The sequence below is a fragment of the Zeus faber genome (assembly GCF_960531495.2).
Source record: "Zeus faber genome assembly, chromosome: 3".
In the NCBI taxonomy this organism is placed as follows: Eukaryota; Metazoa; Chordata; class Actinopteri; order Zeiformes; family Zeidae; genus Zeus; species Zeus faber.
Genome location: NC_137190.1, coordinates 21,241,210 through 21,264,015, shown reverse-complemented (window position 1 = coordinate 21,264,015; position 22,806 = coordinate 21,241,210). Strand labels below are relative to the sequence as shown.

The 22,806-nt window shown below is 41.8% G+C and overlaps 1 protein-coding gene across 1 annotated transcript in view; it reads right to left on the bottom strand.

Moving 5' to 3' along the window:
- The window catches only part of pde3b (phosphodiesterase 3B), a gene marked incomplete at both ends in the record, with an annotated part of 46,883 nt that overhangs the window by 7,458 nt on the left and 16,619 nt on the right, over positions 1-22,806 (bottom strand). The window contains 6 exons of the mRNA XM_079997279.1: positions 3,664-3,752; positions 4,828-5,053; positions 5,372-5,475; positions 6,031-6,176; positions 6,676-6,924; positions 10,132-10,182. Coding sequence (XP_079853405.1) covers positions 3,664-3,752; positions 4,828-5,053; positions 5,372-5,475; positions 6,031-6,176; positions 6,676-6,924; positions 10,132-10,182 — 865 coding nt within the window. The remainder of the gene's footprint in view (positions 1-3,663; positions 3,753-4,827; positions 5,054-5,371; positions 5,476-6,030; positions 6,177-6,675; positions 6,925-10,131; positions 10,183-22,806) is intronic.

Below are 22,806 nucleotides of genomic sequence, written 5' to 3'. Positions count from 1 at the left end.
TTCAAACTAAAGCCCCTTTCACACATAGCTCCCGGCAAATTACTGGGGGAACCTTTCCGACATCACTGGTGATTTTCACCATTCACACATGCAGCTACATTCCTGAACCTGTCCATCTTGCGCCTTTTCACACCTGCCATGATAAAGCCGGAAAAGATGGGGAAAGGGACAGTGTAGATGTGATCGTTTGGACAGTCTGTCGACAATGATCGTTCAATCTAAATCGGTTTGGTTTTTTTCCTGGCTCTTAGAGACCAGCGCTTCGCTTCCCGCATCCCGCCCCTCCCGGACAGGCTCGGTTCCCTCCGCTGACGGAGCGGGGACAGAGCCCCCTTCCCCGGATGCAATAACCCTAAACCCAATGTTATTAAATCAATGTGATCACTTTCAACCTGTCCTACACGCTCTGCCTCCGGAGAAGGAACGTTCTCCACCCGTTCCACCTCTCCTTCTCTGGCGCCGCGCTCCAGTGCAGCTGGGGGACTCCCCACTATTCCAAAACCCCAATAGTCCGGAAAATGTCCCCAAGGGCCAATGATGTCATTCTGCATAATAATTTGCCATGTGCGATTGAAGATTCAGTGTGAACAATCGACAGATGAAGAAATATTAATTTGCCTCAGAGTAGCTTCATTTAATTGTATTTATTTTGTTTATATCATATAAGATCATAATGTTTGTTTGCATCGACTGCAATTTTCTTGGCCAATTCCTATTTCTAAGTCGGACCTGCAGATGCAGATTTCCGATCTGTTGTACGTCGATGACAAATATGTCCCTGATCTGATCACGCTCACGTGATTGGACAGCTGCTCATACAGACTACCACTGCAGTTTTCAGTTACCACAATAGTGAGATTGCTGATTTTTACACTGTTTAATATTGTTCATTATTCACTATGGAACAATAATAGAACATTAAACTGTCCCTGAGTTCTAATAAAATAGAATGAGACTGTCACCAAGTTTCACTATAATTTAACCTGTAACTCTCTCTGAGTTTTAGTAGAACACAACGTATAACTAACACGGAAATGTCCAAAAATACACACACACACACACACACACACACACACACACACACACACACACACACACACACACACACACACACACACACACACACACACACACACACACATATATACACACACACACACACTACTCACAAAAAGTCAGGGATATTCGGCTTTCGGGTGAACTTAATTTGACCTTCTCTAAACTTTTGAATGCACATGTCCAACTGTTTAATGTTTCAGTACTTTTTGCACAACTTGCTGTTCTCTAACAAGGAGCTGAACGGCAAAATTCACAACAGGTGTTTGACCCATGAATCGACCAATACATTTCCTGGTTCAATTAGAATTGGTATTTAAACAGTCCTCTTCATCATGCTGTTCACATTTTGACATCACGAGACCAAGACGACATCTAACAATTGATCACCAGTACCTCGCCATTGTGAGGCTTCAAACAGGATGTTCTCAGAGAGAAGTGGCCGCTGAGCTTAGAGTGTCACAGAGTGTCATCAGCAGCTTGCAACAGAGATACAGAGACTGGAAGAGTCACAGAAAGGCATAGAAGTGACGTCCTTTGGCCACATCCCACACTGATGAGCGCTTCATTGTGAACAGTGCCCTGCGGAACCGGATGATGAATGACACTCACCTCCAGGCACATTTAAGGGAGGTGAGAGGCACCCAAGTGTCACGTCAGACCATTTGAAACCGTTTACATCGGCGTGGTCTGTGTGCTAGATGACCTACAAGGGTACCTGACCACACCACCAGGCACAGGCATCATCGTCTTGCACGGGCCAGGGAGCATTTACTCTGGACGAGGGACCAGTGGCCTCAGTGCTGTTCTCTGATGAAAGTCCATTCACGTTGAGCAGAAATGATGGCCGCCAACGATGTTGGAGACGTCAAGGAGAGCGCTACGCATCAGCCACTGTTGTCACCAGACGAGTCTTTGGTGGTGGTGGTGTTAGTGTGGGCAGGTGTGTCTAGTCAATACAGAACTGCCCCACACTTTGTGAATGGTACAGTGACAAGCCCATACTACCTGAATAACATCATTAATCTAGTCATTGTGCCCCTGCATGAACAACACAGGCCTCATTTCATCGTCATGGACGACAATGCTCCAGCTCATGGAGGTGGCATCATTAGGGAACGGCTGCTGGAGACTGGGGCACCTCAAATGGAGTGGCCTGCACTTTCTCCAGACCTGAATCCCATAGAAAACCTAGGGGATCAGCTGAGTCGCCGTGTAGACGCTCATAACTCTGTACCCTAGAACCTCAATGACCTGAGGGCCGCCCTTCAAGAAGAGTGGGGGGCCAGGCCTCAGCAGACAATAGGTCCACTTGTGAACAGCATGAGACGTCGTTGTCAAGCTGTAATTGATGCTCAAGGGCACATGACAAGTTATTGAGACATTGACATTTTTTGTTGTGGTAAACCCACCACTGTTGTTGGTTTTTGTTTCAATAAATTGTTTGAGATGAGGAAATCACCATTGCATGCTTCTACATAAATGCTCTACTTTCATGATATAATATCACTGTAGCGTGAACTTTTTACATTTTCCAGAAATTTCACCCGAAAGTCAAATATCCCTAACTTTTTGTGAGTAGTGTATATATATATATACACACACACACACACACACACACACACACACACACACACACACACACACACACACACACACACACACACACACACATTATAAACATACATACACACACACACACACACACACACACACACACACACATATATATAGTATATATACACACACACACACACACATATTATATATACAGTACGTACACACAGACACTTTTTTTTGGTTTTAGCTGTCATTTCGTACCTGTGTATTTTGACTAAGAATTGCGTAGTTGGTACACAAACTGCGCACAGGCTGGCAGGTCTAAACCTCTGACTGGTATTTTCAAGAGGTAAAAGAATAAAATGTAAGAATATAAAGACCAGTCTCGGCAGAGACTGGACGGGTTTCAGTTTCTTGTCTTTGCAGCCGACCTCCACAGTTCAGACTCCCCATTTCTCCGAATGTTTTTTTTTTCTTCCCGGAAAGATTATTTGTCAAATATTTGTACGAAATAAATATTTGTAAAAACACACCATTTGTGCTTTGCCGATACCGGCAATCTTACTGCTCCCATTCACAACACAGTCATAACACTGTGAGGTCTTGAGGTGGGAAATTGCCCAAACCGATTTCACAGAATATCGATCCCTGCTCCCATTCACACATGACCCTATGCAGAAACGGTTCCGGAACATTGCTGAGAAAGACTGCATGTGTGAAAGGGGTTGAAGATCAACTGTATGGATGGATGATTGATGCGTTCGTGTGACCATTTTTGTGTCAGTGAAAACTCTGGCCGCTAGATGGCAGCATTACCTTCCAATAATAGAGGAATAGATACGATCTAGAAAAACAAAAAGTTGTATGGTTTCATTCCTCAGCAAACAGCCCACAGAAGCCCTCGGGTTACCTTCTGGGTGCTTGCCAAATGAGTCGAGCACCTTTACACTGATATTATATTAAAGAGATAGTTTCCTTTTAACCATTTAATGTGTATACATATTGTTTGAAACTGCCCAAAACAGTCGTCTCTTTTCCCCGTCGTACCTGAGCGTCTGCGCTGGGCCTCGGTGATGTGCTGGTGTCCCTCCCCCACGTCTCCACCAGAAACCCCCTTGGGCATCTGACGGCCACAGCTGCAACCAACAAACACACCGAGCACAAACCCAATTTCCATTTTACAACATTTAACTTAAAAAACAAAACCAATAACGAAACAATCCACTTATTGTGCTCCATCCCGCTGTCGTGCCCCCCGGGGGGACCATAGTCGAGTCAAAAAGACATAGATGAGTGAATTGAAACTTGAGCAATGATCTCATCTCTTCAGGATACACGATGGAGGGCTCCTCCACGGAGTTTTCCACCTCGTGAGGATCCACTAACCATTCATCGTCCCCTGCTCTGAGCCCATTCACACAGAACTTCCCCACTTCCAAAGACCGGTCGTCTTATTACAAAAAGAATAAAGCCATGTCTAACGCTGGGACTCTGGTGATTTGACTTGAGGGGGGCTGCAGGTATCAGAAAGTTAAATGTCATACATTTTTGCATAATTTAAGATGGATATTTGGACAAATCATCTTTCTGATTCAATAAAGTATTACAGATAAATCCTGTATATTTGGTACAAAGACAATTGCGTAGAAGGGAAGGTTATGAATTAGATTCTATTAACTGTTTTTATGACATATTAAATATTAATTTACATTATAATATATTATTTCCTTCAGAGCAGATATCAAGGTAAGGTATTAGAAACTAGAATACATCTAACCATTACTTTATTTCCACAGAACCTCGGACGGGTAAATACAACAATTTTCTTGGATTAAAGGAAGTAAGGTGAAGTAAGGTGAAATTAAGACTAATTTCTAATTATTATCTAATTATTATTATTATTATTATCTAATTATTATTATTAATTATTATTATAATTAATTATGAATTAAATTCAAAACTAAAAGTATATATATATATATATATTTATTCATTATGAATACATTTATTATGTATTAGTTACAAAAAAAAATTAAGGGCTCTTTGATGACTTTTAATAAGTTCTTAAGACTTTTCAGAATCAGAATCAGAAATACTTTAATAATCCCAGGGGGAAATTACTTAAGGACCCGTAGACACTCCGCTAACAATAACTGTAGTACAGTCAGTTCGACTACTACCAACAAATATATGTACGTCTTGATGTTTCACCTGGTGCAGAGAGCCCCCGTGGCGCTTCGGAACGCCTGCTGGAAGTCCGGGGAACTGAGGGCGTATCCCAGGGGCTTGTGCAGGTTGAGGCTGACGCTGGGCTTGGTGAGGAAGTCCGCCGTGTCCGGGAACTCCACAGGGGAGCGGGTGACCAGGGAGGACCCCAAGCCCACCATCGGAGGGCTGTGGGTGGGTGAGGTGACCGGGCTGAGGCTCGGAGAAGCGCCTGGGAGGTGAGGAGGGCGGGACGAAACCTTAGTATGACATTAATATGACCTCTAACCGGGATAATGACCCGATACGTTTGGTGGTATTGCCGGAAGAAACCCGAAACCCGTTTATGGAAATGAAAACCCAAATAATACACCACAGCTGAGGATGCACACTGCACACTTTCAACAAGGTGGGGAAAAAAACAACTCCAGAACCCTTTCTCCTGTTATATCTTAACTCCAGGTTTTGGAAGCCCAGCAATTGACGGTGTATGATCATCATGCCATGTGTGGGAGTGCAATCCTGATGAGCCAGTGTCTGTGAGGCTGACCTGCTCTTCTGGAACCCGTGTGGTAGGTGAGGGTGACGGAGGATGACCTCTGCTTGGGGATGGTGAGCAGGTTCACATTGGGCCCGTTGGAAAGAGACCCCGAGCTGAAAATAACGACCAATCATTGTGACTTTAACTATTCAATCATGCACGTACAATAGAAATATCTATAAATAAACTACTTTATTTATGTGATGAATCAGAACGCTTAAGCCTTTAATCTGATATACATTAATTTTGCATACCTAGGTCTCATGACACTTCATTTGAAGGCAATATTACTGTGTTAGTTGATGTATATCAAATATAAAACTTAACTATGGAATTATGGGAAAAAACATGGTTTTGAGAAGTTGCTTTTAGCATACATACAATTCAATTGAGATTTATGTTTGTTATCCTGTTATATCCCTTATGCCTTTGTCTCGCATGATGTATGACTGTTTTTTTTAGTTAAGCGGCACTTTGGTCAACATTGGTGGTTTTAAATTGTGCTTTCTAAATAAATTGACTTGACTTTTGCTGAGTGTGACATTTAAGGAAAGCCCCCTATTTGGTACGGATCCACTACTGCCCCCTGGTGGAGCAGCACAAAGCCTAACTAAATAGGTCGGGATGGACCCAGGTCATACTACATGTGGGTGTTTGGGGGGTGGTACCTGGTTAGGTTGAGTTCGGGGTGAGGGGGTCTCTTGCCGTTGTTGCGCTCCCAGCGAGAGGGGGCGCAGTCGAGGGGAGGGAGCGGGGAGGAGGTGGAGCTCCTTCTGAGCTGAGGAGTGGGGAGGCTGTTCCTGCTGCTCAGACCCTGCACCCAAAATAAAGAGCAACATCGATATATATTGTCAGTTGTCGACGGATATGTGTTCAATTTTATTTTTCATATTATACAGACACATACTCAGATATACTGTATGCATGATTTATTATTTTTATTCCTATTTTCTCCACATCGCTTGGAGTCTGTCCTTCTCTCATTTCACTGCGCCGTACCTGTATGACTGCATGTGACAAATACAGACTCTTGACACATTGTTCTATATTTTACATCAAGCTTAACTTGTATAATCTATGTTTTATATTCAAATGAAAATTTCAATAGGCGACAAAAAGTTTAGTTATGAATAATTAAAATTTAGGATTTATATTATCGCTGTGAATTATTTGTGCGATTACATTAAAAGTATTCCTGTTTTTTATACACTCGTCTCTAAATCTATTGGTGTCTTTATCAATTATTTTTATTATAATAATGCAGACACAGACACACAGACACACACAGTTTGTGAGTCCAGTCTCTTGCCCACCTTCATTGACTTCCTGTCGCTCCTCTCTACAGAGTCGTCGGCCTCGTCACAGGAGTAGAAGCCGGGGAACGGCGTGAAGGGATTGACCCGTGGCCGGCAGGACCCTGAGAAAGTCCCCATGAGGCTGGAGACGCTGCGCAGAGAGGACACGGTGTGGGGCGACAGCGAGGAGTCCAACAGCAGGTCCGACACCAGGTTCCGGGCCTCGTTGATGACGGACAGGTCCACCCCGTTGCCACTCACAGCACCCTGGAATATAGCAAATATATAAATACCCAAAGACCTGGATCTGCACAGGGAAAGGTGAACCGAATAAAGTTCATCTTTGATTTACTTACTACTAGTTTTAGTACTTGAACGGATTATTTTACTTGTCATTTTTTAAAAGGACCATACCGGTTGAAGTTGTGTTTTAGCCTCTTCACTAGTCCACACCAATGGTGGAAAGTAAAAAAAAAAAAAAGAGTACTTTTACAGTACTTAAGTACCTTTTTCAAGTATCTGTACTTGCTATGCAAATATCTAACTTTTTACTGGACTATATTTTTTAACACAGTTACTCCAGTTAAGAAAATATATATTTTAACATATTTTGAGATAGATCATTATAAACAGTATATTCGTAAATTTGTAGAACACCAACTATAGTGTTTTATTTAAAATTATAATCAGGATCTGCACGAGCACTCATCTGCAGAAACAAAGCTGCAGTCGCACTTTATGTCATATTATAGGCTCAGTCGAATCAGGCACAAGTACTTTTACTTGTAATCATTTAAGTATATTTAATACAGTAGGAATGTCAATGTAGTACCTGAACTTTTACTAGTCGGGATGTTTGTTCTTTTCCTGAAGGGTCCGAGTACTTGCACCACAGGATGGCACACACATTGCACCACGTATTACCCTCCGACCATTTTCCTGATGGTAGCTCAGATTTTTTTGAGCTCCCATTCTCCCAGAATCTCTTTCCCTTTGCGGAGCGCGTTTGATAAATGGTTGGATGTGATATATAGATGGACTGAGGAGAACTGTGGAGGTGTAAGCGGTGGTGGAGGTCTTATTGGGAGTGGAGTGGAGTGACCCTGGCGTGTACCGTCTGCAGGAGTACCACGCGCACTCTGTGCGTCACGGCTTATTATGCTGTTCTCGCTGATGGAGATTTTTTGCATCCCATCACCTCCTCTCGTCCTTCTGGCTCGGGCCATCGCGCCTCCCTCTGAAACATCTCCTTCATCCTCTTCCCCGTAACTAGCTTATTACTGATTATTCTCCTTCCGCCTCTCTTCTTCTTCTCCTACCTCTCTTCTTCTCCTACCCCTGGCTCTCTTCTTCTTCTTCTTCTGCAACCTCTCGTCTTCTTCTCCTGTCTATCTGCTTCTTCTTCTTCTCTTATCTCTCCTTCTGCTACCTTTCTTCTTCTGCTCCTGCCGCTCTTCTTCTTCTTCTCCTACCCCTGCTTCTCTTCTTCTTCTGCAACCTCTCTCCTTCTTCTCCTGTCTATCTGCTTCTTCTTCTGCTACCTCTCTTCTTCTTCTTCTGCTCCTACCTATCTACTTCGGCTACCTCTCTTCTTCTCCTACCGTTCTTCTTCTCCTACCACCTCTTCTTATTCTACCCCTGCCTCTCTTCTTCTTCTTCTGCTGCGTCTCTTCTTCTGCTACCTCTCTTCTTCTGCTGCCTCTCTTCTTCTTCTGCTACCTCTCTTCTTCTGCTGCCTCTCTTCTTCTTCTGCTACCTCTCCTTTTCTTCTACCTCTTTTTCTTCTGCTCCTGCCTCTCTTCTTCTTCTTCTGCTGCCTCTCTTCTTCTTCTGCTACCTCTCCATTTCTTCTACATCTCTTTTTCTTCTGCTCCTGCCTCTCTCCTTCTTATCCTGTCCATCTTCTTCTTCTTCTCCTCCTGCCGCTCTTCTTCTCCATTTTCTCTTGCCTTTAAGACGTTTTTTATTCTAAAAAATTGTCTATTCATGAACAATAGGCAGTGGTCCGAGCATCCATTTTCCAAGGATCAGCGCCATTGAGAGCTAGCTTCCCTCTTATTGGCTGTCGCCCAGCGCTCTGCGCTGCTAATTTGCATAAAGTCGAAACCTGCTCAACTTGGCTTGGGCTGCCCCTAAGTAGTCGACTCAACAAGAAGGATCTCAGTCGACCAGATTTTTTATTTATCGGTTGGTCGCGGGAAAAAAACTATCCAACTCCATTCCAGGAGCTGTGTTTTGTAACCTTAAAACCTACAGTATATGGCTGAACCCGTGTATGAAATGCTGGAGGGCTTTTAATTTGAAACTAATTTAGCTCGCTTCATGCGTACATGCCGCACAGCGCTTATAAATTAAATTCATATTTTAAAGGTTACAAGTTACTGTGCTGGTGTTACAGATAAATTAACAAAAGGATCAGTTCCCTTGCTGGTTGTTCCGACACATTCAGAATAGGGATGTTCCCAACGACTAATTTCCCTGACTTTTAAATGGAAGTTCATACTTTGATTATTCGACAAGTCCAAAAGTCCGAAAAAATATTGCATATATTATAAGAACCATTTGAAACTGTTAATCACATTCTTCAATAACCAAATTGTATTTTAAAGGGTTAACCCTAACCCATTTTATCTGTAATGTCGCACAGTGTTGTGCTGTCAATGTAAGTTATAACATTATATCCCAGCCCCAAAAACATATATTTAAATACTTAAATAAATATTAAAAACGTGCAACGATTAGTCAACTAATCGCTTGAACTGACGACTAATAGTCGACTAGGAAAATAATTAGTCGGGGGCAGCCCTATCTTCCCTTGTCAGCGTGAAGCTGTCAGCTCGCTGCCAGTCGTTGCTCTGCCCACTGAAGCTGGACGAAGCAGGGCATGACCACACCTTAACCTAATACCAGAGAACGGCTCCACTAGTTAATCGATCGCGGATTGTGTCCTTCTCTTGGACGGATAAAAAAAAATAGAAAACAAAAAAAAAGCTAAAATGGGTCGCCGCAGATTATTGGATTGTAGACTTTTTAAGGAGCCGCGGAAACCCTTTGCATTTATTTATTTGTTTACTGCTTTGTTCATTGAATTGTCTCCTAGTTCTTTGTGCTTGTGCCACTGGAATCAGTAGATACCACGTGTGTTAAATAAAAGTGTTTTTAAACTCTTCCTCTTCTCCCGCCTTTCCTCCTCCTTCTCATGCCTTCTTCTTCCGTCTCTCTTCTTCTTATTCTCCTTCTTCTTCTTCTTCTTCCTCCTCCACATTTCCTCATCTACGTCCTCTTTTCCTCTGAGCTCTTATGGAGCACAGACAGCAGGTGTAGATCAATTGCTAGGAAGGAACTTAGCGTCGTGAAGTCAAACTAATGTCAGAGAGGCCAAATCCTCACCGCTCAAGGCGGGCTTTCACTATTCCGCCTGACTCTTTTTTAAATTTTTCATTTTTAAATGGGAAGCAGTCCTCCATTACTGACCTGATATTGTGGTTTGTACCAGTGTTTCAGGTCCCAGTCCCACAAGATCATCTGCAAAAACAAAACACACCTCAGTCAAAAATATGATTGCGTGCGTGCGTGCGTGTGTGTGTGTGTGTGTGCATGGATGGATGTGTGTGCGTGTGTGTGTGTATGGATGGATGTGTGTGTGTGTGTGTGTGTGTGTGTGTGTGTGTGTGTGTGTGTGTGTGTGCGCGCGTGTGTTTACAGGCATGCATGACAGATATTTCCGAGTATTTAACCTGTTCCCGACTTCCAGAAAGATGTCTTCCAGCTTCATGGCTTCAAAAGAAAACCAAGGTGCTTTTAAAGACAGAGTTAAGAAAGTGAGTTCACGTCGGGTGGGGTGGGGGTTTCTGCAGCGTTTGATGTTTACTCTTTTACGAGAGCTCTGCTGTTTACCTCAAGAGATGGAGCGTAATGGGCCTCTCTCTCACAACGCGAAACAAGAAAAGCAAAACCACTGCGCCCACAATGACATGTCTGTGAGAGTTATGAAATCTTATCTGGTCCCAACTACGTCAATCGCCGGCGTTTCTGTTTTTTGTGGTCGCCAAATAGGAGCTCTTACACATTAAAACTGTAGGCAGCACCATTTAATGGGCTAAAGCTGCATTGAAAATATCTTCAACCAGCCGCGTTGCCGGCTCCAAAACCCACTGTAGCCTCCATTAAAAAAAAAAAAAAAAAAAAAAAAAAAAAAAATGAAGCCACTAGTTTCGTTAATGACTTTTTTATAATTGTTTTGCCATGCTAAAACACGCCATAGTGGTATTATAAAACACCGGGGGGAAGGCCGGGGCTAAGTCCTGTGTTTAAACAACGCATTGGAGCAAAGCCTCGCGGAACAAAGCCTTTGTGAGCGAAGATTTACAGTTTACTTGTCGTTGAGTTGAAGCCACGGGTTGCACTTTCATTTCACTTTTGCGTCAGAGACTTAAACGGTTGCACGGGGCACCGACCGCCAGTCGCCTTTCGACCCACCAGAGAGGGGTGGGAAGGCTCAAGCACAAGTTCACCAGTGAAGGAGCATCAGTGACGCGCTGACAAGTTAATCCGTATTTACATATTATTTCCTGTAAAGCTGTTGTGCCTTCTTGAACACCACTTGCAAACGGGGCACAACTATTTGCACAATTATTTAAACATGTTCCAGTGACTGTTCGTTGCCATTTACTGAAAACTACTCATATGTCTTGGTCGCCTGAGGCGGTGGGGATATATTTTATGTTCTTTTTTGTGAGTGTTCATCCATCTCGACAGACCACGGACTACAGTTCACGCTGCTTTATCAAATTCACCGCGGTGTGTGTCTGATCAGTGCATTCTTGCTGGGAAAGGCGGACCCCACCACCAACAACGGAAACAGAACAAAGAGGAGCACGGAGATAGCACAAATGCATTAAATGTTTTTTCAAGTGCGAGCTAAATAAAGAAACAAATATGGAATTTTTTCCAACAAAATTATCTTGCGGATGACCGCTTTAATATTTGTCTATGATGCTCCCTGCTGCAACAATTGTTTGCCCAGTCACCCCAATGCATGTGATTTCACTTTATTTTATTTTATTCTATTTACTAACTGCATTACGTTTTAGGAATCAGTTCATTTTAGTTAGTTAGCTAGGTGGAAATTAGGTAAGCTATTATGTTCGGTTTGGAACTTATTGTGCATAATCTCCGGGTGCGTTGTAAAGACATTTCACTGCATGTGACAAATAAACCTCTTGAATCTCGCACACTCAATGATGAAACAAAATAATTTCCTAACACTCGAGCTGCCTCTTTGCAACTGAGCGACAAGGTTTTAATAAGTGAGTTTGGGGCCGTCCATGATCATTTTCAGGTGAGGGTGGATGAGAAAAACTCCCCACCTCAAAACTTTAATTTCCGTAGTCAAAATGTTCAAGTTTAAGCTCTGCATTATTGCAACAACTGGTTGCAATGGTGTTACTAAATAACCACACCCACCATGTTCTATATAGTGAGATTGGCAGTAGGTGACCTCGAAGGGGGATAGAATCACTGTATTTCAAGCATTTGAACAATATTCTTTAATTCGTTTATATTGGAAATTGTTTGGAAAACATTTTCCTGGGGGAACACGTTGTGAGACCCCCTTGGTGGAAGCTCAACCCACCATTAAATAAATATCTTTGGTTTCACCCTTGTCGTCAACACCATGGAAAAAAAAACACACGCATGACAATAAAAATAAATTATGATTGTGCTTAAATGGAAATAAAAAAATCCATGGGAAAAATGAAGAGCTAAATCAGTACTGCGCAAATTAAATGTATGTGACATGATGATATTATGATGAAATAAACAGTATCAATGAAAACGCCAACAATCCTAATGGAGACTCATGGGTTCTTGGTCTACATTCAGGTTTTAAATGAGAGCGTTAGGTTGCGATGTTAAAAGAGATCATACACACACACACACACACACACACACACACACACACACACACACACACACACACACACACACACACTCCTCACCACAAGGGGGAGAAATAAATTGAGTGTGTCAGCTCGAAAACAATCTTTTTACAACTCGGCAGAGCAGCCTCAACCAATCCCACCTACACTTCATAGAGAAACATTAACTGTTTTGAACATAATGATTGTATTATAGTTATTTATGAGTTGACAGTTGATACAACTGCACACCAAAAAGGTGCAAAATGCACTCAAATATGTTCTTATGATATTGACAGTGACTTCGACCCCATCAGGTTCCTGCAAATACAGAGACGCTCCATTAGGAACTCTTTTATCCCATAATGCAGTGCTGTTTTCACTGTTCTTTAGTGACACCAAGTACTTCAAGTCTTATTTATGCCCCATTTTGTTATGTAGCAGAGAAAGATCAACACAGTATTACTGTATGCAAATTAACAGATCTTTTTTAAATTCGAATCAACAACGTGTTTACCAAAATTGTAGTAAATAAAGGCAAAATTTGAGAAATAAACATTCTTATTAAAAATAGTAAATATATTTAAATGCATTCATTTTGAATTAATCTTAATTAGTGTACATGTTGTATTTTGTTATTACATTTAATTGTCTCTTTTTTTGGACTTGCACTGTCAAATCCGCTGCAGTAACACCTGCATTTCCTCCCGGGGATTAATCAAATGCTATCTTATGTTTCTTCACCATCCATTGCCGGGGCCAAACTGTGGAGGTCTACAGGGCCAAACGCGGCCCTCGGACTGCAGGTTGGCCACTGCTAGTACAACCTGTAGCTAAGGGCATTAAACAGATCAGTGGCTCCATTCTTTTGACTCTAATCAGCGCCCGTTTCATTGATCAAAGTGGGATGTTGGGTGTTTGTCATCAGCGACTGTATGACACCGCCAAACATTTAATATGGCAAATAAGCCCTGCCATGGCAACCCGACAGAGAGGCCGGCAAACAATGCTCCAAACGCCATGGCAACTGGATGGGGAGGGGGCAGAGGAGAGGGCTTTTGGACGTCGGCTTGTTTATGGAGTGATGCAGTGATTTAGCAAGAAAAGGAGAAAGAGGAATGACACGGAAGAGAGCAGACGCGCCGCGAAGAGAGGGTGAGAAATTGTGATCACACTGCTGACCCAAAACCGAAATCCACGACATGCACGCGTTCAGTACAGACACATACAGTTTTGTGTATAATCTGGGAACAGATCAGCTTCACATGCGAAACCAAGCGCAGTTTGCGCTCACATGAATTGACAAGATGGCCTCTTCACCACCAAGGAAACACAGGCCTGGGTTGCATCAACATGTCACCAGCCGGAGCCCGTTTTCCCTCCCCCAATTGAATCCCTGTCTTTTGTCACAAGATTGCGTATCTTTCAATGACGGAAAAAAGTATTTTTATATTTGCTGGTGTTATAAAAAAAAAAAAGGAATACTACACGGACACTCCGAGGGACAAAAGTATCAGGGACAAAAGACTAGAACAGCTGCAAACACAGCTCCAGTATGCAACAAACACAAATAAAACACTTAAAGCGTCGTCAAACATTACGTTTCTCCGCTCTCACAGGTATGGGCCACAGGGTCCGGACATCATGACAGCATACTCAATATGAAATCTAGGCAAGGCAATTTTGAACGTTCTTCTGAGACAGAAAACGTTTACGATTCGGCAAACAAACAGCGGAGCCCGGTCCTTGGGAATCAGTGTGACTGTACATACAGTCACGTCGTCACGTGCACGCCCTGTTGCATGCGCATGTGAATTAGTTATGTGTTAGTTATGTGCGAGAGAGGGCTGCAGCTGGTGATCTTGGACAGAAGGATAAGTGCGCAGAGTGCGAGTGCTGGTTTCGTTACCTGCTTGACCCTGACAGGATTATAGCATCAAAAAGGCACGACTTAATCTAATATTGCAGTTTGCACGGAGAGTGCTCCAAGTGCATAATCTAACTTTTTTTTCCAGGTCCAGCGCGCTTTAGTATGACATACGTAAATTCTGAGAGGAAAATTGTAATGTCGTCAATGATAGTAATGGCTTAATGACCATGACTACTTATTTATTATGGAATAATTATAATAATTAAATAAATAAACAAATAATTATTTATATTTTGTTTATATATTTGCTGTTCATTTACTTACCCTAAATGTTTCAAACACAACCTTAAACAACAACATAAAAAATAATCACATTCATATAACATTTTAAGGACATTGTACAAACCCTGTTATATGAGGTTCCCAACAAATCTTATTATTTACAGATAACCTGTTCTTAAATATTCCCAAACAGGAGTCCATAATAAACCTATGCAAGCTACTAGTCAGGCGCTTAGTTACACCTGTGTGTCATATTAGCCAGGCTCTTGCACTGTGGTGTGATAGGTGGGGTCAGGGTTGGGACTGATGAAAACACTCTAATAAGTGTGCGTGCGTGTGTGTGTGTGTGTGTGTGTGTGTGTGTGTGTGTGTGTGTGTGTGTGTGTGCGTGCGTGCGTACTGAATGTGCGTGTGTGTGTGTGTGTGTGTACGTGCATGCGTGGATGTGGGTGGGGGAGCATTGAAAAGTTGCCACTGGCAGTCAGAGGGCATTTGTATGGCGAGGAGCAGGGCAGTGGTGACGTCAGTCCACAGCGACACACTCAGCGTCAGCAGCTCCCTGCAGACGCACAACCAGATAATGAGGAATGGGCTCTTGCCGTCACACACACTCACGCGCACACACACACACACAAAGACGCACGCATATGAATACACATCGAGGGAGAGAGGAAGCCAACGCAAGCAAAACCCCGTTTACGTAAAATAGAGCAAATATTAAAGGAAAGAAGAATATATATATATATATATATATATATATATATATATATATATATATATATATATATATATACATACAAAAAAAATGTATTTCGTTTTTTTTTCTTCTATATAAAAGATTAAAAATAACTGTGTGGATTTGAGAGGGGAGTGTGTTCCAGGAGACAAAGCCGAGGAGATCAGAGGTCCCGCCGGCGGCAGGAGTGCACACTGGATTATGTTATAGGCAGAGAACACCGTGCCAGAGCTCAGGCAGGGCAGCGAGGTTAGCCAAGAGCCGAGGGGGCTGAAGGGGACTTTCACTGGTGTAGCCAGGGCAACCTGGCAGGACCATGGAAAATTCTTTGACTAGGGGGGAGAGGGGGTTTGTGGAAAACGTCATCTTTGGGTTTTTGAACTAGTTTAGCACTTCACTGACCAGGTGTTGTTCTGTGTCTACATCCAATTACAATAGCTCCTGATAGCTTGACAAAGCTCCACCACGCTCCAAAACACCGGAAAGGACGAGGTCCACAAAAAGGGACAAAAAGTATCGCTGGACGCGATCGCCATCATAACAAAGAATGACTCAACCAAAAGGGGATGTCTTGGCCAGGGTTCTGGTTAAATTTTCGTTTTATTTCATTGTTAGTATACTCAAAGTAATGAATTGATGTATCAAGTAACGTATTACATTTCAAGGCAAGGCATTTACTCTTGAAATTTAAATCAAAATATGTTTCAGGCAGGGTTTCCAATCAACTAATTCAGATTTTTTTCCAGTCGACGCCGTTTCTTACGTTAATAGTGTTTGAAGAAGGAAGGAGTAATGTCATGGCGGGGCCTTATTTGAAGAAATTTGAAGTTAATATTAATGGATTTCGATATTTTTAAATCCAGAAATTATGAAATTATAGCCAGGTGAATATTCATTTGTCGAACTTGGAGATATTTTCTAAGTAAGTAAGTAAAGAAGCTGAGTGACAAATGGACCTGATGACGGAATTGTTCTGCGGAGTGACTGTTACAAGTGTAAAAAATATACTTAGCTTTGACTGTTTCACTGTCTGGATCCCCTTTTCCTCACATTCAAGTTTTCTGTGCCGTTCCCACGCTTTTTGAGAACTGCACAGAAATCAGCAACAGCTCCTGCATTTTCTGTTTCCCACTAGAAAGTATGTACAGTGAATTTGTGGCACACCCAAATTAAGATTTTAAGACTACTATAAAATTGTGATATAGGCCTGACCCTCAAAAAAAGATTTTCTTTTCACATCATTTTGACCCATACAATTCATTTTACTGAATAGTATTGACTGTTAGTTTTGGGTCATTAGAACATAACGGCGAACATATAATCAACACTTGTTCAATAAAGACATCCAACATGCCAACACCGAAAAAAAAAGCAGAACATCAAGTTGACATGCTTGATATGGATAATGTTGTGGATGTTTGTATTGGGCTGATAACAATACCCTATTTCAGCCTGCTGTCAGGCAGATACCCAATATTACATTTATCCGCCCATTATTTGAGGACCTAATTCCAACAATATCGAATTGTTTACCAAGTCACTGACATCTACTGATAACATCACTGTTGTTGTATGGTTAGTCATTATCTTCGGTTATTAATGCTATAGTATTTTCTAAATTAGAATTTGGGCTTTGTCCCCATTTTCAAATGACATTCGGATCTAAAGCCCACAATACATAAGGTTTACATTTCAATCACAGAGGTGTCATAACACCTCTAATGTTGATAAATGATGTTGAAGCGGCCGACACCGGCCTGGCTGCGTGTTTCCTGACGCTCGCAGTGTTGCCATAGCCCACATTCCCATCATGCTCACTCCTGTTCCATCACATCCACACAGCGTGTGGCTTGCTTGACCCTTCCCATTTGTTTACATCCGTGTGTTGGAAAACATCACTTGCACACAAGTTACACTCCCTAGAATCCCGACGTAGCCGAGAAGATAGACATGGCTGTCTGCTGTGGATTTGACAACCAGCTGTGGCCCCCGTGTAGAGGCGGACAGACCAGAACCAGTGCTGCGACAAAAGGGGGAAAACTAAGAACAGGAATGGTGGCGCTTGTCCATGACCTTGTGAGAAATAGCTGGAAAATTGTGTTTGCTGAGCCAGGTTAGACACAGATAGGTCCCAAAACATGGGTGTGGGAAGGCCAGGGGACTGGAGAGTGGAGGACAAGGGATTTGGAAGGAAGTCCAGGAAGGCCATTACACAACTATAAAGGCCTGACTTGGACATATGCAAGTAGCAGAATAACAGGTGTGGCCGCATCCAAAGAATCACAACAGCCACACCTAGCCTGGACTGAGTCTTGACCTATTGTCTCCCTTTTTCTGTCTATACCCACGACCGTCTCATTTTTATCCCATGCATCAAGTGACAAAACATTTTCCAAAGAATTGGGCCATTTATTTTTACTGTGGGTGGCTCGTGGTTGAATTAGGCCATTCAACTTCAAAGTGTTGTTGTTTTTCTCCACCAATTGAGCTCTAGTTAAATGCTGACAAGCGAAGGGCCCCCACCAAAAAAGGCACTTTACACTTCAATTAGTAATTCCTTCTGTATGCACACGGGCTGTCAGTCACAAATGTGCAAACCAGTGCCTACATGACACCTTGCCTAAAGCTTTGCATGCGAGTCATTTGATTTTGTGTTCGAGCATCTGCAGCGTGGGCTCGTGCACTGGGGGCTACTATAAAGCCTGGCCGATGTCCATTCAGGGGTGTGAGCAGTTGCTAGCATTACTGATTTACAGCTGTTCTGCCGGGGGGCCATCTGCCTGCAGAATACAGGCCAGTTGGATGCTGCTGATGACTTACGTCAAGGCAGTATGTCAAATCCCACTACCACCGAAATAAAAAATAAAATAGAACCACACTCGCTCACAACCCACATCAACTTTTTTTTGTTTTAGCTCTGCAGCTGAAACACTGCTAAGCTCTGCTCTAACTGAAGCACTCATAACTCCCCTTCTAATTTGCGGGATGCAGTCAATCATGTGGTCCCGAACTGCCATGCTATCCACACACCACTGCATACTTCCTTCCGAATGTATAACAAAAGCTCTAGACCTTGGAAATATTGGAAGATAAGCTAGTAGTGAATGTGGCATCTTACAAAGTATTGCAAATACACTACAGTAATAGTTACAGTAAATACACTAAACTAATACATTCAAAATATTATCAGATAATATCAGAATCTGTTTATTTGGCAAAGGCATTTCCATATACATGGAATCAAACACAAACAAGGTGCACAAAAAAAGCTGAGCATTTTTTATTTTTTCATTATACAGAACAAAAAAACCTATTCATTTACAATGTTTTGCCAAAAGCTGCACGGGATGTTCTTATGTTTGACTCTTGGCTGACATTGCATAACCACCTCACATCTCATAGAAAATGATTAGTTCCAGACAAATATATATATTTGGAAAACAAAATGTTAAAGTCGACATATTAAGCTCCTTTTTAAACAAGTTAAGTCTCTGAGGTCCCCAGAACATGTTTTAGAAGGTTTTTTTTTTTCAAAAAATACCACTCGTATTATGCATTAGAGCCATTCTAACATACCTCTAAATCCATTGTGTTCCTGACGCTCTCTCTCAGTGGGTGGAGCCACCCTGCTGAGGCAACGAGTTCTGTGAGCCAATGGCGTTGGAGCATGGCTTCCTGGTTTCGTTGTATTTACCCCGTAACTCTCACTGATTTCACCTTATCAGTCCAACAAAATCCGTTTCTGAACAAATTTGAAATAAGCAATCCAGTTGCTGAATCTCCACTCGTATTAGATCTGCAAGGCCTAATTTAAAAGTTTGTTCCGACTTCGGCTGCCGTGCTCCAGGCTTGTGAGAGACATGGAAAGCGTACCGTGACGCACCGGGACTCAGACGCGGGGATTTTTTTTTCCGTTTTATGTAAATGTCGCAAAATAGAATAAAATAAATGCATCTTCAATAAAGACACTATTTTCATTGGATTTTTTGGAGAAAGGCACAGCGGACGAGCTGACGTCAGCTTATGCAGAGTGTTGAAAAAAAAACCCACCTTTGAAAGCGATCGTTCAGAGCAGTCGGAAGTTTACCTTATTATTTGACACTGGCCACGTCTAATATGAACATCCCACATCATAGCGTAATATAGATATAAATAAGGAAAAGCATAATAGGTCCCCTTTAAGGAAAGTTCAATCTTTCACCACTAAGAACATTCTAAAACAGAAATTAGTGAAATGGATTGACTATTAGAAAAAAATTGAAAAAAGCACTTACTTACTTACTCATGGTATTTGTCCATTGATATGAGTTTTAAGTCAAACAATCATGTCACTGAATATTTCGATTCTGGTGGACTTATGTACTGTGACTAATTTTACTAGTATGCTCAAATAATTTGCATCGCCCGATGTACGCTTTGTTGATGGACTTCTTGTCATATTTATTGTACTTAGTTATTTGTATTTATTTATTATAATCTTTATACATTTTTTAACTTGATCAAAAAAAGGTGTTTGATTTCTGACCTCAAGCTGTCAAAAGGGATGTAGCTACAGCAGATCCTGAGGATGTTAATGTATTTTGATAATAAATGACATCATCATCCTCCAGCAGACACTTTGTCCTGTGACTTACAATTATTCATAATTAGGGGTTAAGTATCTTGCTCAAAGATACTACAGCATTCCAACAGGAGCCCGGAATCGAACCGGCAATCTTCACATTACTAGACAATCCCCCTAAATGGCCTCCAGTATTAACTATTGCACTTGAGAGATAGATGCAGTTGAGGTCACTGACAGGGCGTTATGAAAAATGTGGAGATTACATAGAAAAGAAAATCTCACCTCAGCTGTCAGCATTGACTCTGGTTATGCTGCTGGCTGCCTGCCAGACAGAGCAGAGTCTGCATAATGACAAACACGTGTTTGCAGGAACAACAAAAATACCACAATCTAAGTAAGGTCAACCCTAGTACGTCAATGATGAACTTTTTCCCACAATAGCATATTTCCAGCTAACGTGGCCTACTCTCTGGCTGCACTCAGCTACAAAAGCTCTATACTTTAGATGGCTGCCAATAAGCACAAAAAGGGCAAACCAGCTGGTACTTCATCGTGATATATGTGAAAAGCTAAAGAATTATGTGTTTTATCTTATTTGAGCCGAATTTATTCAATGAGCCATGAGATAGACATGCCTTTTTTCTCCTAGGCTATATGCTGTGTTTGGTAATCAGATGGGATTTAGCCAAGCTTATTGGAATATATAAGCACCAAACTACCTATTCCCATCATCAATGTTGACCAGCAAGATGCTTCTTGAATAGCTAAGCAACAGGTTTTTATTTTTGTGGGTTTTTTTTTACCCCTTTTGGCATGCTGTCAATCAAAGACGTAATTTGATGTTGGCGACTCTTGTGTGTGTTGGGACTCAACAGCAATTCATCAAAATATAATCCTTGACGCAATAAGTATTTCAAGTAAAAATGTCACAACTTCAAACACGTAATGACATTTGAAATTACGCTTATTTCCCCTGATGGATTATACAACAGGAACAAAATCAATAAAGAAATCGGACTGAAAAGAAGAATCAAAAATGCTCCTGGAATCTGTAATATAGCAAATAAAACCACCAGCCTTGGCTCGGTTACATGCAGGCTTCATTTTATCTGCATTCAATATCCTCTGTTGACCCCTGTCTTTGCAATGTTCAACCATCGCAGAGGGTTGGCAAGCATGTAGGCATTCATGACCTTTGCAGAGAAGTGGCTGAGGGCACCACTGTAGATACCCTGAATAGTCCTCAAAGTCATTTTAGCTTGCTTTGATATGCCAATCTGCACGTTCATGAAAAAGAAAAAAAAAAAAAAAAAGGTCTTCGGTTTATCTACTTTTAACACAAGCAATTATGAATAGGACCATTAAACCTGTGACGCACAGAATGTACGATCTGTGCAACAGCCCGTCAGGCTTTATATGTTGCCTGAAATTTATGAAGCAGCGGTTTATGAGGGTAAAATAACTAAGCAGATCTGCCTCGGGACAGCCTTCTCTGTCTCGTCCTTGCATAACCAGCCCTGCACCTGGGAGTTTAATGTCCGCGGTCTGGATTTTACACCGCGCAACGCGTGCATACATGGAGAAGTGCTGTATTGTGTTTTGTTCTGTGTGCTTTTTGTCTATCAACGCACCATTTAAGATATGAGCTATGAAACAAAAGAACTCAATACCAGGGGAACCATGAAAAGAAAATAGTCCATTATCTTGTTCAGGAAGAGCAGAAAATTGACTGTTTGTTCACTGTTGTTCTATAAACTGCAGGCCTGTAAGTCATGGGAGATGACCATATAGAGAGGCCGAAATGAAAGGGCAAAGAAGTAAATATTTCAGGCTTGGCTACTTGTGAAAATGTTTTCATACTAAATGGTTTATTTGTTATGTTTTGTAACGAGAGTGCAAAATTATGTCACTTAACCCCTTTTGCTTTTTCTTACATGGTCTGAAAAGTTCAGTCCCGGAATTGTTATGAAAAGAAACGGAATGAGCGCTCAACTAAGATTAGAGATTCATGTCCGGAACATTTTCATGTTTTTATTCACCTCTCAAATCGCTTTCATTTACAAAGTATTGAGAAAACAAAGGAGAGCGGAGAACACTTAATCACACAATTCCTCAACGACAGCTGTCATCTCATTTTGATTTAAAGCGCACAGTGTTTATCGGATGAGGACTAAAGATTCTTCAGAATCTCGCCAGCAAACGTTGTAAATGGTCCATCAATCATGGACACATGTTTATCCTTTGGATTCAGAGGAATAAACCTAAACATGCCTATACACCTACACACATCCCATAATGACTAATAAAGTATCAAAACTAAGCAGAAAGAGCACATTGTCCAGAGGCCAAGAGAAAAATGTTGCATAACCCCGGTCCCCCCCACCCACCCCCAATAAAGTGTTATCTTATCTTATCCAAATTTAATATTTTCATGCTCATAAGATATTAAAAATAAATAGTGGATTCTTTAGCAGAAAGATTTGGGGACTTTATTTTCCAATATTCCAAGCACAACATGCTTTCCCAAGTTAATGCAATGCAACTGTTTGATGACCACATTTCTCAGCAATTATTCCTGTTAACCATACAGTTAAGAGGGTTAAAGAGCAGGCCCGTTTGGAGGCCCGAGCGCAACAGGAAGGGTATACCTGATTTGGACATGAATGTTGCATCAAGGAGGACTGAAGCCTTGTAAGGGAACATCTGGTTTTATCATGGAATCAGTGCAGGCTCCTCTCATAAACACTGCCTAAAGCCTGAGCCCGTGCACAGCGGC